Source organism: Vigna umbellata, chromosome 7 (genome assembly GCF_029865625.1).
Source record: "Vigna umbellata cultivar VRB3 chromosome 7, Vumbellata_1.0, whole genome shotgun sequence".
Taxonomy (NCBI): domain Eukaryota; kingdom Viridiplantae; phylum Streptophyta; class Magnoliopsida; order Fabales; family Fabaceae; genus Vigna; species Vigna umbellata.
In genome coordinates, this window is record NC_142171.1 from 12591623 (window position 1) to 12605153 (window position 13531).

At 34.4% G+C, this 13531-nt stretch overlaps 1 protein-coding gene across 1 annotated transcript; it reads left to right on the forward strand.

Annotated features, from left to right (window-relative positions):
* The first annotated feature begins 3583 nt into the window (after positions 1–3583).
* LOC124829135 (glycine cleavage system H protein 2, mitochondrial-like) lies at positions 3584–5728 on the forward strand. Its single transcript, XM_047302601.2, has 3 exons — positions 3584–3739; positions 4910–5169; positions 5393–5728. The coding sequence occupies exons 1-3, from the start codon at positions 3661–3663 to the stop codon at positions 5516–5518; spliced, it is 465 nt and encodes a 154-aa protein (XP_047158557.2). The 5' UTR covers positions 3584–3660; the 3' UTR covers positions 5519–5728.
* The last annotated feature ends 7803 nt before the right edge of the window (positions 5729–13531 follow it).

Consider the following 13531-nt stretch of genomic DNA (forward strand, 5'->3'; position numbering starts at 1 on the left):
GTGTGTATATTGATATATGGATCCCGTATTAAGAGTTATCTTACGCTTTAATAATCATTCAATCTTAAGTAGAGAAGGGTCAGGTATGTCGGTGAGAGGAGTAAAAGGTCCTAGTACAAGGGTCCTTGGCCAAAGGTGTTAACGAACGAACCTTGTGTGTAGTAGGGATGAAACTCATTGGCAATTGCTCTGTAGACCAATAGAGGCCACTATAATTGCATAACTCAGTCAAAGTCTAATATTAATACATGTATCTGATGGTCAAGTCTATAATGAATGATTACAGGCCTTAGGATTGGTTGATATAAATTCGTATATGTGTTGCCATCTATATAAATGTTGTATGAATGTTGTTTTGGTACATTAAGCCTACCCTTTCTTTCTGTGTGTTTGTTTATGTTTCTTCTTGTTTGCAATGATCACCTAAATGGTGAGTAGACGAGGATGTTCCAGTTGATTAGGTGCAGGGTGAGGGAGATGTTGCCGCTTAAATAAGATTGATTATGTTTTTTGTATAAACCTTTCTTTTTGAAAAATTCTAGCTTCTAATGGTGTGTATATAAATTTTTATATTCAGTACATGCTTTAAGGATGATTGTAATATAGTAGTTGTATGTTTGTCTCTTCTGCTTGTCGATAATCATTCTTATAACTTTCATTTAGTAGTTTTACACTATTAAAATGAAATGTTACATCGTTGGTATCAGAGGAGTTGTTCCTTATGAAACCTGTTGGTTAGAGTGTGCTTAGTTTCTATTGTGTACTCTTCATTATGTTTGGTTAGTATAGTTTTCTTTGAGTTAGACTAATGGCTTTTATCTTGTGTAGATAGAGTTATGGTACCTAGGCCATCACTTCCTCCCCCTCCAACCTCGAATATACCCAACCTAGCAAGGGCAATCGAGTCCATGGCAGCAGCCCTCCAACAATAGAGTGTTGTCATGATGCAACAACATCAAATGACCTTGCAATAGATGGAATCTGATAGGCTCTCTTCTGAAGCCACCTAGTAGTAGCATGTGGAGGTTTTGAGACAATTAAAAGAACTTCTTATAGCATCATCCGACGAAGTTTGATGGGAAGACCCCAGTCCAAAGGGGTTTGATTAATGGCTAAGAGATCTGAAAAGCATCTTTGACACCAAGATGTGTCTGGGTGAGTATAGGTTGCCTTATTTAGAGTATTAGTTGTCTAGAGAAAGTAGTTCACCAGTGGACATGATGTTAGAGGAAACTGGAGAAGATATCATATAGGAGCCCTTCAAGAAGAAGTTTTATACCAAAAATTTCCCTATCACATGCGAAAGAGGTGGAGCTTTTGAAAATGGTTATTTTCAAACCAACTTATAGAAATTATTGAATTTTATATACTTAAAAAATATACAATTATTTAAAATGTAAATTCAAATAAAAAAATATTAAAATATGATGTAATATATCAATATAAATAAAGTTTAATGTAAAATATAAAATTTAACAAAATAGGAAAAGTTTATAAATTTATATTATTTTATGAAATATAATTGATAACCAAGTTTAACATAGTTGAAATTAATTTTAAAGTTTTCTTTATTAACATTATTTTCTATTAACAATTTTAAAATAATTTTAAACAAAATTTAACATAAAAATATAAATTTAAATAAACTTAACCTTATTAAAAATATTTAATAAAAATATCAATTTTAATACATGTTTATATAAATACAAAGACCAAATTGAGATAAAATAATTATACCAATACTGACACTTGACATGTGACGGTAACACTACCACATTACATTATTACTATTACTTGAAGCAACATTAACTTCACATGTGATAATTTTTTTATTTTTTAAAAATAAAATAAAATTAAAATTAAAATAAAAGATAAAAGCTTGACACCTATTTAAGACACATAAAATAAACTTAATTGAGATTTTTCAATAAAAATGTGTACCAAATACATAATTTAACTTTTTTTAATTAATTAAATTGTAAGCGACCAAATTTATTAAAATGTTTTCTATTTTAGCTTTTACAAGTGAGTTAACTATTTCTAACTTGATTTCTTTTATTTTAACTTTGAAAAAAAGAAACAAAGACAAATGAATAAGTCAATCGAATTTTTGTAGATGATTAATGACTATTTTAATTTTGATCACTAAATATTTTTTCCTATTTTTATTTCTAATTGAGATGTAAACTAAATTTTAGTATTTAACAACCGAAAATTTCCTTCCTAAAATTAAACTCTTTTTCAGTGTTTAACATGTGCACTTATACCCTACTTTTTGCAAAACTAAAACCTTTTTTTTATAAACTTTTAAAATCTAATTTTAAGATAGTTATACGCTAACTTTAATTTATAAAGAAATTTATTTTAGTTTTTTTTCAATGATTTGGGAAAATTTATTCAAATGAAACCCTTGTGAAGATCGTTCTTACATAATTCAAGATAACTTCTATAATTTACATACAACTTTGTAGAATTTGAAACTTAAGAAAAATATGATTAACAAAAAATGTTTAAATAATAATGCTTTCATGTAAATATTTATTATCTTTCAATGAATATCATTAAATATTTTTAAAAATAATTAAAAGATAATATTTTGCAAGTTAATTAAGTCATTAGTTTTATTTAAAAAAATTTACACGACAGAGGTCATAAAATAAAATATTATTATATAAGTTATAGGATTAAATAGGTTTTTAGTCCCTAAATTATTGGTCGTTTCTGGTTTTCGTCCCTCTTTCAAAGTAAGGTACAATTTGGTCTTCATTCTTTTGAAAACGTTCGTTTTAGTCCTCGGAATTTAGTTTTAGTCCTCATTTGTTGCTAAATGAGGACCAAATTTTTAAACAGTGTTTAGTTTTCGAGGACTAAAATGAACGTTTCCAAAAGAATGAGGACCAAATTGTACCTTACTTTGAAACAGGGACGAAAACCAGAAACGACCAATAGTTTAGGGACTAAAAACATATTTAACCCTAAGTTATATGATTATTTTATTTTAGTTTATAAAAAAATATTACTTTTAAATCCTTATCATTTAAATAAAAATAATTTAAAAGTTATTGTTAACATATTAAATTTAAAAAAAAGTAAAGTTAGATGCAGTTATTTTACTTGTAAAAGAATAATAAACATAATTTTTATTTTAGCTAAAATAGCCGAGTTATTTTAATTAATTTATTTTTATTTTAGTTAATAATTTTCAATTTTAGCACCAAGTTAACTGTAATAAACTATAGACACTAAAAAAACAACATTAAACAAAGGTTGGATATTTAAAAGTAACAAAACTAAAAAGAAAACTAAAAGGCAATATTTACAAGGCTATTTTTTATTTTATTTTTAGTACTGTATTTATTCTTATAATATAATAATATAATATATTATTATAATAAGCTTTTGTAGTAGTGTTATCTGAGACACTCCATGAATCCAATTGAAACGCCACCAAATAATTAAAAAATAAGAGAGAATATATCTTGTTTTAAAAAAAGATAAAATATTTTCTTAATTAAAAATAGATAGTATTAAGGAATAAGGAATAAAAAAAGAAAGAAAACTTTCACCAACCCTCAGCAATATAAATAAGTGGGAAGTTGTCTCTTCATGATCACCACAAAGCAAAAGTGTTGAACTCACAAATACACAGAGAAGAGAGAAATGGCTTGCAGGCAATTATGGGCTTCAAGGGCTGCTTCTTATCTCAGGATCTCTGTCTTCCACAGAGGCTTTTCCAATGGTAACATGCTTTCTCCTTAACCCTTTTCTTCTCTCTCTGTTATGCTGCGATCTGCTTTTTATTTTTTTTCATTCATCATTCAAAATTTATTTTTCTTTTTTTTGTGCTATGATGTGGATCTTGATCTATGTATTTGCTTTAATGATCTGAATCTAGGGTTTCTTCTTTTCGAGATTGGAAATTCATATTTCTTTGTACGATTTCTGATGTATGAAGTACATTCATCATTGTGCTAACTTATAGTGCGTGGATTCAGATCTCTCAATTTGATGGCACTGTTCACATTTTTTGTTTTTTTTGCACCGTTTCCTTGATGTTATTATCTATGCATGTACTTTAATGGCACGGAGCTTTCTAACGGTGGTGTGGGGAAAGTGCACCCACCCACCCTCCCTGAAAAGTAGCACACAAATAATGCGTCTAATCTTTTATAATATTATCTTCACATTCTTAATGGCAGTATTATCTGTGACCTATAGAATATGTTGCGTTCTGAACCTGGTATGATCAAACAGGAGGATGACAAGGGTGGAGCTGGTAATAGATAGTGTATAATGATAGAAGGGGTAAGAGGGATTTTAACTAGGATAAATTCCATTAAAATTTAAAACACTTGACATTTGTAAGCGTTTTCAGAGTTTATTAATGAAAGTTCGAAACATGGGTTGTAGCTATGCTGTTTGCTAGATTTAATACTAGATCAGAGAGAAAGGATTTTTGTTGTTTTCTAGTGCATTTTGGAAATTTGCTAGAAAATAATTTTGGGTGTTTTGGCTTTTTGAAGTTAACCATTGCCTTTTTTCGGCAATGCATTTTTGGGATACATTTATCAATTTCTTGTCGTTGAGTAATATTTTAAATTTTACCTAACTTGATCCTTTATAATCATTCATCCTAATTGGCTGGGTAAACATTTCCATCACACAACTGCTTAGTTTCATATCGTAAATGTAAACATCTCAAGGGCTTTGATGTTTTTCTGACTCTTATCCACATCTGCAATTATATGTCAAATGTAATATTGCATTTGAACCTGTAGGATATGGAAATGTTTGGTTGATTTCGCAGTAGTTGCAAATAAGATTTATGTAGTTCATCTACATAAAGGCTTCCATATATGAAAAAGAACATCTAACTTGCATTGTTGGCTTCGTCCATGTTTACTTGCAGTTGTTAAAGATCTGAAGTATGCTGATTCCCATGAGTGGGTCAAGGTTGATGGAAATTCTGCAACCGTTGGCATAACTGATCATGCCCAAGATCATTTGGGTGATGTTGTGTATGTTGAGTTGCCTGAAGTGGGAGCCACCGTGACACAAGGAGACAGTTTTGGTGCAGTTGAAAGTGTGAAGGCAACTAGTGATATTAACTCTCCTGTTTCAGGAAAGGTGGTCGAAGTTAATGAAGAGCTTAGTAGCTCTCCTGCTTTGGTGAGTTTTTTTGCCTAATTCTTAAAGAACAGCATTTTACATGAAAGACAAAATGTGTATGCTGAGTTTAGAGGCACTGACTATTCTCCCCCCTTTTTGTACTTTGTTGTTTTTGTATGCTACATCTTGGATCACTACGCCTATGTATCAATGAAGTATTGCAATGAATACTTTTTCTATAAACACTAAGAGTTTTCATGTTGTCCTACATTTCTTCACACAGGTAAACTCAAGCCCTTATAAAGATGGATGGATAATTAAGGTTGAACTGTCCGACAGTGGCGAACTAAACAATTTGATGGATTCAGAAAAGTATTCCAAATTCTGTGAAGAAGAAGATTCACATTAAGATCTTTCAGCACTCTTCCATGGTGTTGTACATCATGTTCATGTTTTAATTGGGAAAGCTAAGAAGGGCTTGTTCCCTTTTCTACATGTCATGTCTTTAATTTTCTATTTTTATTTTTCCTGAAATTCAGAATCAGTGAGATGATTTTTCACTCTTTGCAATGGAAATATGAATTTGATAATGTGGTAAATTCATGATTAGTTTTCTTTATTAAGGTATATCAATTTTGTTAGTTGAATGTAATAATTGAGAAATAGGATGAGACATTGGTTATCAAGAATTGAAGATGAATTGAAATTTCAACTTCCATATTCTTTACACGCCATAGAAACCATTTTTGATATAGGAAAAATCTGTTCGTATCGGTGGTTTAAAATGTATCCCATCTCACTTAATTCTTGCATGATTATGTAGGTGCCTTGTTCCATACATTTCAGAAAGCATTTAAAGGGAAACCTATGTATATTCTAAAATAAGATAAGACTAGATCTGAAAAAAAAGTATAGATTATTATGGCGCTAAACGGAGTTTAACTGATGATACATTTCTTCACATCAGTCACCAGTCAATTTTTGGTGCCATATTCATTATTTGTGCGCCATGTTCAACCATATCTCGATGCTGTAACAATTTAATATCAATATGCAACTGGAAAAGTAGTGCAAAACAGAAAATAAAAATACTGGTATGAGCCATTGGTAACTATATGCCAGAACGCATAATTTTATATATATATATATATATATATATATATATATATATATATATATATATATATATATATATATATATTCCATCAGGAAACATTGCGTCAATAACCAGCGTAAGTTGTTCTTGCTCAGATCTGAATAATCTTTGTCATCATAATAGTTGTTTGTCCTTTTTGAACAGATCAAGAGGGGTAACTTCAGGGTTTTACTTCCTGTAGCCTGACAATTTCTTCATGCACTCCTTCAAATTTTTAAAATGATATTTTATCTTTCATAAAGGTCATTTTTGGATTATACATTTCTTAAACAAATTTTCGAAAAGAGATATCAAAAATAGAATTTTTGAACCAGATTTTTGGAACAAATTTTCGAAATACATGAAATGCATTCCGAAACAAGTTTTCTAGAATGGGATTTCGGGAACAAACTTTCCAGAACATATAATGTCATTTAGAATAAATTTTATGATACAATCCTATATGAAAGGTCTTTTGAAAAAAAGTTTTTCAGAACACATGGAATGAGTTTCGGAAAGAGTTTTCCGGAATGAGTTTGGAAAGAGCTTTCTGGATTTTGTTTTTTCTTTTCCTCCTTTTCTTCTGCTGTGATGATGGGAGCGGCTGTGGTCATATCAGTAGGGGTAGTAGTGTGGTACAGTGGTGAAAGATGATTAAGTCTTTTCCTGTCGTGGGTATGTAATGAGTAATTGTGGGAGTGCAAGAAACAATAGCCATAAGGAGAAAGTCCAACTCTAGCACCATTGGACCTCTCTAAGAAATTATAAAACTCATTATCTAGATATTCAAACTTTCTAGAAATTATAAGGACTTTCTGGAAACTAGTATTGTAAGGACTGTCTTTATGAAAAGAATCCAGGTTACATTTAATCCAAGTAAGAGGAGAGGCGTTGACTAAAATCTCCTTTAGGAGCTTTAGAAGGATGAACCTCAATCTTAAAGCTTTTAGGATTGGAAAACGATACTTAGACAACAAATTTTGACAACATTTCGACACAGCACACGTGTCAGCGTGTGAGAGGCCCACGTTGAAAACGAAAAAAAGCTGCTGCGTTCTGAGCAAATCTGATGAAACCTGCTTGAAGGCTGACGTGGCGAGGACGGGCACGGGCAGATTGGGGGAGTGCGTTTCAAATTTGAATTTTATGTTGTCACTTCGTAGACAGAGAAGCGGCGCGAACAACCCAAAACCCACTTGTGTGACCTAGGCAGAGAGACGAGAGAGTTGGAGAAAGGAGGGATCACGAGCGAGAGAGAGAGAGACCGAGTCCGCGCTGGAGTGCCGCCGTCCACTGTTGAAGGCCGTGTCGGAGAGATCGAACGCTTCCAGCCCGTTCCGTTCGAGGGCGCCGCAGCACCTTCGTCGACCGGTCGACGCGAAGACGGCATCGTCTATCCTCCGTTCCGGCCCAGCGACCTAGGGAGGCGTTGAAGGTGTCGCATCGTCCCAGGTGGTTCCGTCCGTGTCCCGGAGTGCCGCCGGACGTTCGCCGGAGTGTCGCCGGAGTGTGGGCTGTCACACATTTGTCCAAAAAGAGGGGTTTTCCGCCACACGTCGTGTTCACTGAAGGTTGGTTTGGTTTTTGATTTTTCAGTGGAATTAATGTTGAATACATGGATCATGTTGTTATTGGATTGGATTTGGTGTTGTTCTGTTACTCATTTTTATACAAGTGTTGTGGTTAATCTTACATTGTTGCTGTAATTCTGTTCGATTGGTAGTCATGGATTGCAATAACGAAGAAGGTTACAAGAATGTAAGTATATATAACAATACGAAAAGTTTAACCTTTCTTTCAAAACAGGGTATAATGGTTTTAATTGTTTGAAAATGAATTGTAGTTGCGGTTGCGGGCATGGAGTGACACAAAACCGATAGTGGACCTTAATTCCATACTAGGCGACAGTCATAGGACACGGATCGAAATGACTCCGTTCAAGTGGTGTGTTTATATGAACAATCCAATTGACTTCTGCACTCCTTTGTTGAAGGAAATGGTTAGACGTTGGGTTAGCCGCAACGAATCTTTTGTTTTGAAGCAAACAATGGTACCATTTACAGTAGGCGATGTTTGCATGGGTTTAGGGTTGGGTGTTGGTGGTTTAGATGTAAATTTTGATGATGACTTCGATGGTGTTGTTTGTCATCAATTTTCGTCAAAGTCATTCACTGTAAAAGATGTCATACATAGGATAAAGTTGTTAATACAAAATAATCAGACGGATGTTGATTGTGTTTGTCGTTTGTATATTTTAGTTTGTTTTATTGTTTTCTACTTTCCTAGACATTCAAAGGCAGTTAGTAACATGCCTTTTAGAGTATTAGATAACATTGATAATTTGTACGAATATAATTGGGCAAAAGCTGTGCACACATTTGTCCTAAATAGTTTAGGAAATGCTTCAAGGAAGATAAGGCAAGGTCACATAAGGGACCTCGGTCTTAGTGGGAATGTTGCCGTGTTGCAGGTAAGAAATTCAAAATTAGATTACGTTTGATGTGGGCATAATTTGTTTATTATATGATTAATGTTTTGGTTAATATTTGTTTTTTAGCTATGGGCGGTCGAACGTTTGGGTTTAGCGGACGGTGCACATGACATTGTCTTCCCGCGAATAATGAATTGGCGTTCGCTTAAGTTAAGGTGTAACAAAATAGAGGAATTGTTTAAACGGAAAGAGGTAAGTTAGCTGTTATTTTAATTGACATTTTTTTGATATGTAGTACATGAATTGTGTCTTTTTGTTATTAAATGATTACTTACATAAGGATGTTTATAGATATGTTGGGAGTGGTTTTTGCGGGACGAGGACCGTCAAAACTCAATGATTTGTGCGGCCCTTCATTTGGAAGAAGGGTCAATAGCGGAAGATGATGGAGATGAGTTAGGGTTAAGTTGGGAACAAGTGGTCATGAAGAAAATTGAAGACAACCAAAGAAAAATGGTTGCAATGGATAAAGATTTGAGAAGTTTGGCTACATTGGTCGGTGTTGGGAAGGAAGATTATGAGAAAGGGAATGATGGTAAAGAAGAGGATGGTGATGTTGATGGTCATGGTGGGGCATGGCAATGTTTTCAAACATTCACGTATAGTGATGTGGGTGGTTGTTGCTCAGGACTGAAGGATGACGTTGAGGACGTTATGGATATTGGACCTGTTGTAAGCACTGTGCCAGTACATGATGACAGTGACGATGATAATTTTTTGAATGTAAATCGAACACAGTTGTACAACATGGTGATTCCGTTTAAACTTCCTTGGAGGTAATGAATTTCTCACTTTCACAATTCTTAAATTCCATTTATTAATAGTGTGATGATGAAACATGTTGACTTATGTCATATTTTTCTTTGAAGGGTTGTTTCTGAAATTTCCGGTCAAACATTTGGAACCCAAGAGTGTTATTCTTTTGGACCTAGGATGCAGGTTGACAACACGATAATAATGAAATTTGATGTGTGAATTTATGATTTATTTTATGTATAGTAATTGGAATTGTATAGTATTAAGAAGTTGTTGGTTGTGTAGGGGATTTTGTTTGCCACATCAGTGTTCATGTTCTTTGAAAGAAGGAGTACCGGAGTAGTGAAAAGGATATGTTTTAGTCCATTATATGCGGTACGTTAAAATAGTAGTTGTTTTATGCTGTTAATAATCTGTTAACATGACAAATGAAAGCTAACCGTGTCATTTCCTTGCAGACCCATGTTTTAATTGAGTCAAGAAAGAGAAAGAGTAATCGCAAAGTTTGGACATTGAATGACTACTCTCACTACTTCCAGTCTAATATCATCGGATTTGATGACATTGTTAATGCCGAATTTGTTAGTGCAATTACATTTCATTGAAGTTATTTGGAGAGTATGTTTATGGTTATTCGTAGTTGATGGTGTGATATTAATTTTGTTGTAGTTGTTTGTCCCAATTATCCATGACGGCCATTGGTGGTGCTACGCTGTGAAGATTCCATCATTGGAAATGTTTGCACTGGACTCTTTTGGGCACAAAAGAAAGGAACGACAAAAGATTGACAATGTCATTGTATGTATAGTAATTGATGTTTACTTTGTGATTCCAAATTTATAAGCGAAGTATGTTGTTTCCAGGCACATAATCTTGCATTGCTTTTTGGACATTTGTTGAATTGTTCGGAAGAGAACAAACCATCATTGGAGATACAACACTTGCATACTCCAATCCAACCAAACAAGTATGTTTATAATGTTCATTTTTGTAAGTATAATATTTTATTGTATAATTGACATGTTAAATATCATACTGGTGTTGTTCGACTTGTTTTGATGTAGATTTGATTGTGGAGTAATTGTTTTGAAAATTATGGAGTTGTGGGATGGCATTGACAAATATGAAACAAAGACAATGCCCAGTTACACAACTGTAAGCTGTCTAAATTTGTATGTTGTGCATCTTTCATACAAATGTTGCATTGGATTAATGTTTTGTGCATTATTGTGTTTGCAGGAAGAACTACAACAAGTTAGGGAGCATTATGTTTGTCAATGGATTCTGGATGTGGACAACGTGCGGAGGAATCAAGTGTTGGAAGATTTAGGCATGTTGTAGAATGTTGGGAAGTAATGATGTTTGAACATTTGTTGATACGTCTGATATTTATGTACTGGTTGCACATCCAATGTGATTTTTGAAAATTTTGAGAAATATATGTGGTAGTTGAAATTAAGTTATTTGAAGTTATTTGACTGTGATGTGCAAAACGTTTTATCGAAGTACGTACTGGTCCTCTGTGTGCAAAGAGTTATACCAAAGTAACCACTTATTTAGCCTTTGGTAACAGTTGTGGTCCTGCAGGTGGACTTTTTCAGAGACCGAACGCTCGTGCAAGTGCGGAAGCAGGAAAGGACGGTCGCCCAAGAGAACGAACGCATATTGTTACAGGAGAACGAACGTGCATTTGACGCTCGTCCAGGGAAAAGACGACGGTCGCCGAACAGAACGAACGTTGGTCAGGAGAACGAACGTGCATTTGACGGTCGTCCAGGGAGAAGACGGCGGTCACCCTGTGGACGGAAGTTAACGAACGTTCGGCCATTGAGAAGTGCACGCTCGTCCACTTATTTAGCCATTGATAGCAGTGGAGATCATAAATGTCGTTCTTTGGAAATTACGTAGAAGTCCAACACATTAGCCAAATTTATTTGTAACAGCAGGACGGATAACTGAACGTGCGTAAATGTTTAAGAACAAAACGTTCGCATCAGCGACTGACAAGTTTCCTTAGTATGTCGTATATTTCGTTGGATGAAGTGGGGTTTTGTGGGATGCTTTGTACGGACGACTTGGTTGTTGGGTATGTTGTCCATCCACACAGGCCTTCAACATATGAATTCAGCTGAATTTGTTTGACATGAACGATGTCGGATGGATCCAATAGCAAATGGTGAAACCAAAGGAAGGCTACGTAAGGTGGGTGACAATGATGTCGAACGTAAATAATGGTCATTCTTTGATTTCAATTGTGAATAGGTAACCTTCATTGATATTGAAATAAGTGCATAGTGTACGTTACAAAACATAAGTCATATTTATGTTAAGTAATGCTTCAAATACAAACATAACGTTAATTTGTAAACGGTCATCAATCTTCCATGGGGGTTGTTGTTTTATAATTAGAGCCAGAAGGACAAGACTTTTCAGATGGACCAACATCTTTGTTCTTGTTGTTGTTTTCGGGACATGGGTTGGATCGAATCACAGGTCTTGATGAAGCGTTAAGTAGTTCCTGAGTTGGAGGACCTATGTCAGCTTTGAAGACCTACACATTGGTTAAAGTCAGTTTAACAATACGACTGCCGTACGTATCGAACAAAATAAATAGGATTTAGTTATGAGTTCACGATATTACCTTCACAACGTTCCGGACTGTTATATTCAAATAGTAAATCCTGCCAAAAGGACTCAATGCACCAACCTGTGCGTAAAGACATGCATAACATTTAAAAGCAACGAATAAGTTAACGTGGTGCATGATTGTTAAAGGTTATAATTAGAAGGTGTAGTTGGTTTACACTTTGCAATAATAACACAGCACCAACTCCTATATCCGGCCCAAACTCTGGATGCAGAAGGACTTTCTTGTGAACCGAAGCAGACAATGACGTACTTTGATCCTGTTAGGAAGGAATACCGAAAAAGTTAACATAGCAGGCTTTTAACAAAGTTAACAATGTAGACACTGTGGCAGTTCAATCCTGTAAGTGATTCACCTTGACTACAATTTTCATGTCACCCAATCCATTTGGGTTGCACTCTTTAACAATGCATGCTACAAATGGAAGGACATGCATTGACTTCACGCGTTCTAGCTGGGTGACGTTGTTAATGTTGCCATCTGCTACAAGTCCTGCAAACAATATCATACCATTGTTATTGAAAACATAAAACATTTAAACTACTTAACCGTGTCCACTGATAATGAAAAAGTTCACCATGGTGTTTAATGAACTTCTCAGCCCATATCCAAGGATTAGATTTAAAATCTCGATGAAATGTTGCCTTTGCAATGTCAGTAACAAATTCCTGTGTTGACTTAGGTTCATCTGTTTGCCTGTTTAGCATGGCCGCTTGTACATTTCCAGCTGGTCCTGGTATCAACGTTGCAGTTGAGTTGCACTTTTTTAAGAATGCTTTCAGATCACTGTCGTCTATATCAAGTCCCTCCCATGGCTCCATTCCTTCAAACTGCATCGTTGAAAACGAATTAGGTTATGCATGGGCCAACGAAAAAACACACTACATGTAGTTAAAGGAGAACCTACTGTACCTGACGTCCAAACTACTTAGAAGAGATATGCCAATAGGAAATCGAAAGCTGTATTATATAGACGAATATAATATTATAATATTGACTTAAATGGCCATAATCACACTTGAAACTTTTTTAACACAACTGACGCAGGGATAACTTAACAATTGAATAATCATATAATAATATTATATTATTATGACAAGACGTTTGTGCAGCTAAAACCCTTAATTGGCTTGTCATGCAATTAATGTTTAGGCGTTCCTTACGTTGGAGTTTCCCGCCCATCCACCAACTTCCATTTAATGGAGTATGAAGCCAATTAAACCGGACCTTTGTCATTAATTTCTTTGTTCGCATTACTCACCTTTTGCTCATTCAAGAATTACAGGGTATGGCCGAAAGCAACAGCTTCCGTGGATGAAGTTGGTAAGGCATTGAAGAGCATTTAATCCCAGCAAGTTGTTCAGACATTGAAGACCATTTAATCCCCAGGAGC

What these genes read in the sequence shown, in the direction of transcription:
- LOC124829135 (XM_047302601.2), top strand. Translation starts at nt 3,661, where the DNA reads ATGGCTTGCAGGCAATTATGGGCTTCAAGGGCTGCTTCTTATCTCAGG. An exon ending in CCACAGAGGCTTTTCCAATG is followed by an intron (nt 3,740 to 4,909) that starts GTAACATGCTTT and finishes GTTTACTTGCAG; the next exon opens with TTGTTAAAGATCTGAAGTAT. An exon ending in TTAGTAGCTCTCCTGCTTTG is followed by an intron (nt 5,170 to 5,392) that starts GTGAGTTTTTTT and finishes TTCTTCACACAG; the next exon opens with GTAAACTCAAGCCCTTATAA.